Source organism: Fonticula alba, assembly GCF_000388065.1.
Source record: "Fonticula alba strain ATCC 38817 unplaced genomic scaffold supercont2.3, whole genome shotgun sequence".
NCBI lineage: Eukaryota > Rotosphaerida > Fonticulaceae > Fonticula > Fonticula alba.
The window spans coordinates 2,471,359-2,474,216 of NW_009242973.1; the positions used below are offsets into that span (position 1 = coordinate 2,471,359).

Here is a 2,858-nt window from a genome sequence, read left to right on the forward strand (position 1 = left end):
GAGGGAAAGGGGAAAGAGGGGGCTATGTTCATTGCGCCTGTGCACTTGACCTCCAGGCCGGGGGTGTTTTTCTCCCTCCCCCGGACAAAAGACGGGATGGGGGGGGGGGGGGGCTGCGCATGGCCTCTCTCGGCTTTTGCCGTCCCCCCGCCCGCATCTTGGATCGCTGCCGTCTGCGGCAGGGCGACGCGGGGGAGAACCAGCCGGCGGGAGGGGAGGGCATGCGTGGCCAGCAGGCCGGGGCGAGGGCCGGGGCGGGGGGCGCGCGCGCGCGCGGTGTGGGGCCGGCCGCTCAACGCGCGCCCGGAGCACGCATGGGCTCCATCACGTGTGTCGGGAAAATTGGCACCTCTCGCCGTGCCGGGAGATCTTGCGACGACGACCGGCCTCGGAGCCAGGGGGGGGGGGAATGGCCGGATGCTGGCCAGCCCATGCAGGCCATTTCACGGTCCCTGGTGTTGCGTGGCCGAGGTTGCCCGGCCTTTGGTCCTGTCTCTTCCTCTCTCTCTCCACAGTGCCCCCCCCCCTCTCCTCCCCTGTTGTTCGCTTTACCCCTTCCTCCCCCTCCCTTCATCGCGGTGCCATGTCGATGGACCTTTCTTCTTCGCGCCTCCTGCCGGTCGTTGCCGCAGCACTTGTTGGCTTGTCGGTGGGCCTGGTGAGCGCGTCGGCTCTGGTGGCGGCGCGTGCGCCTGCCGCGCCCGTGCCTGCGCCCGGCACCGCCACCACCAAGCCCACTTCCTGCGGTGACCTCGCGGCCGACGGGCCTGCCACCGAGGATGACGAGGAGCTGATCCGCGAGCAGCTGGCCCGGAATTATGCCTTCTACACGGAGGAGCAGATGTCTCGCATCCGTGCGGCCTTCGTGGTGGTGATTGGTGTCGGCGGCGTGGGCAGTCACGCGGCCATGATGCTGGCGCGCAGCGGTGTGCAGCGCCTGCGCCTGGTGGACTTCGATCAGGTAACCCTGTCCTCGCTGAACCGCCATGCGGTGGCCGAGCGGGCGGACGTTGGCCAGGCCAAGGTGGCCGTGCTGAAGGCGCACCTGGGCCGGTCGGCCCCCTTCGTCCAGGTGGAGGCCGTGCAGCAGATGTACACCCCGGAGTCCATGGATGAGATCCTGTCCGGCGGGCCGTCCTTCGTGCTGGACTGCATCGACAACACCTCGACCAAGGTGCACCTGCTGAAGTCCTGCCATGAGCGGGGTATCCCGGTGATCAGTGGCATGGGTGCCGGGGCCAAGGGCGACCCGAGCTCCATCCAGGTGGCGGACATCTCCCAGACGACGTGTGCGTCCCCTCCCCCCCCCCCCCCTCTTCCGTGTCTCTCCTTGCGCCGGGCGGGGCGACGGTGTGGTGGCCCCTCCTTGTTATCTTATTGATGGGGGCCTGGCGCAGCTGACCTTTCCCCTGTCTCCACCCTCCGCATCGGTCACTGTCGAATCCTTCAGATGACCCGCTCAGCCGCACGACGCGGCGTCTCCTCCGCAAGGAGGGCATCACCGAGGGCATCCCGGTGGTCTTTTCCACGGAGATCACCGACCGCAACCTCCTGCCGCTGGATGAAAAGCTGATGGCGCCGGAGGCCCCGGTAAGCCGGCTGTCGGCCAGCGATGCGCCGGCCCCGGGCAGTGAGGTCAAGGCTGCCGCGCAGGAGTACCAGATGATCCCGGACTTCCGTGTGCGCATCCTGCCGGTGTTGGGTGCGTCTCCCCTTCCCTCTCGCGATCTGCGCCTTTCCCTTGATCGCGCTCTCTCTCTCTCTCTCTCTCTCTGTATCTCACACGCATATTGGGCCTCCCTCTCTTCAACCAGGCACTCTGCCGGCGATGTTCGGCAATGCAATGGCCACTTTCGTGCTGCAGTGTCTGTCTGGTGTGGCCCCCCCGCGACAGATCGCCGTGCGTGGCCGGCAGGAGCTCAATGAGAAGATCCATCAGAAGCTGAAGATGCGCGACCGGAATGTCTACAATGATGAGTACGTTGTCATGAGGGGGGGGGCTGGCAACGGGCGATCGCCAGGATGTCCACCAACATGTCCCATGAGAGCGTGCCCGGTCTAATGCTCTGCTGTTTGTCATGGCCTCCCGGGGCTTCGTCTCTTGGCTTATCGGATGCCGGCACTTGGCAGCCCCCGCCACATGCCACTTGTCCACTCGGACACCGGGTACCTGGTGGATGAGGTGTGGTGTTGCCGGTCGGCGGTCAGCGGGTCGCCCGTCCGGCCGACGCTGGTCCGCTGGCGTCGGGAGCTCCGAAGCAGCGTGGACAACCTGGTGATCATGACCCAGGAGGAGGCGGACGCGCATGATCGATACTTTGCGGAGGATGCGCCGGCGGCCGAGGCAGCGGCCCTGGCGGCCGGGCAGTCGGTCCCCGAGGCGGCGGTGGCCCGTTTCGGTGGCCTCTACTCCGAGGAGGTGATTCGCCGGGTGGAGCGCCGTTTGGCCGAGGAGCGTCTGATCTCCGAGTTGCGCGTGTAACGCGGGCGAGCTGCATGTCTGCACGGTCCCCTGTCTTTTTTCAAACAAGTGTTTTTCCCCGCCCGGTTCTTCGTTTGCCAGTCGTCCCTTTCTTCTTCATCTTCGTTATCATCATCTCCTTCTTCTTCTTCTTCTTCTTCTTCTTTGCGCGCGCGCGTGCGCGTGCGTGTGTGTGTGTGTGTGTGTGTGTGTGTGTGTGTGTGTGGCTGGGCATGCTCGATGCTCAAGAAATCCCGACCTTTCTTGGCCTTCAAGAGCCAATGGCGCTCCCTGTGGACCAACCAACCATAGCTCAATTGGTAGAGCATCAGACTGTAGTGGTAAAAAGCAATTATCTGAGGGTCGCTGGTTCGATTCCGGCTGGTTGGATCCAACC

At 65.2% G+C, this 2,858-nt stretch overlaps 1 protein-coding gene and 1 non-coding gene across 2 annotated transcripts; both read left to right on the plus strand.

The window, feature by feature from the left end:
- The first annotated feature begins 493 nt into the window (after positions 1–493).
- On the plus strand, positions 494–2,601 carry H696_02304 (hypothetical protein). Its single transcript, XM_009496205.1, has 4 exons — positions 494–1,289; positions 1,451–1,702; positions 1,815–1,977; positions 2,131–2,601. The coding sequence occupies exons 1-4, from the start codon at positions 584–586 to the stop codon at positions 2,480–2,482; spliced, it is 1,473 nt and encodes a 490-aa protein (XP_009494480.1). The 5' UTR covers positions 494–583; the 3' UTR covers positions 2,483–2,601.
- A 162-nt stretch (positions 2,602–2,763) lies between these two features.
- On the plus strand, positions 2,764–2,851 carry H696_02305. Its single transcript has one exon. It is a non-coding gene; the product is annotated as a tRNA-Tyr (tRNA).
- Positions 2,852–2,858: the final 7 nt, after the last annotated feature.

Excerpts from the sequence above, each read along its gene's own strand:
- H696_02304 (XM_009496205.1), top strand. The coding sequence starts at position 584 with ATGTCGATGGACCTTTCTTCTTCGCGCCTCCTGCCGGTCGTTGCCGCA. Across the intron at positions 1,290-1,450 it reads GGACATCTCCCAGACGACGT|ATGACCCGCTCAGCCGCACG; the intron begins GTGCGTCCCCTC and ends CGAATCCTTCAG. Across the intron at positions 1,703-1,814 it reads GCGCATCCTGCCGGTGTTGG|GCACTCTGCCGGCGATGTTC; the intron begins GTGCGTCTCCCC and ends CTCTTCAACCAG.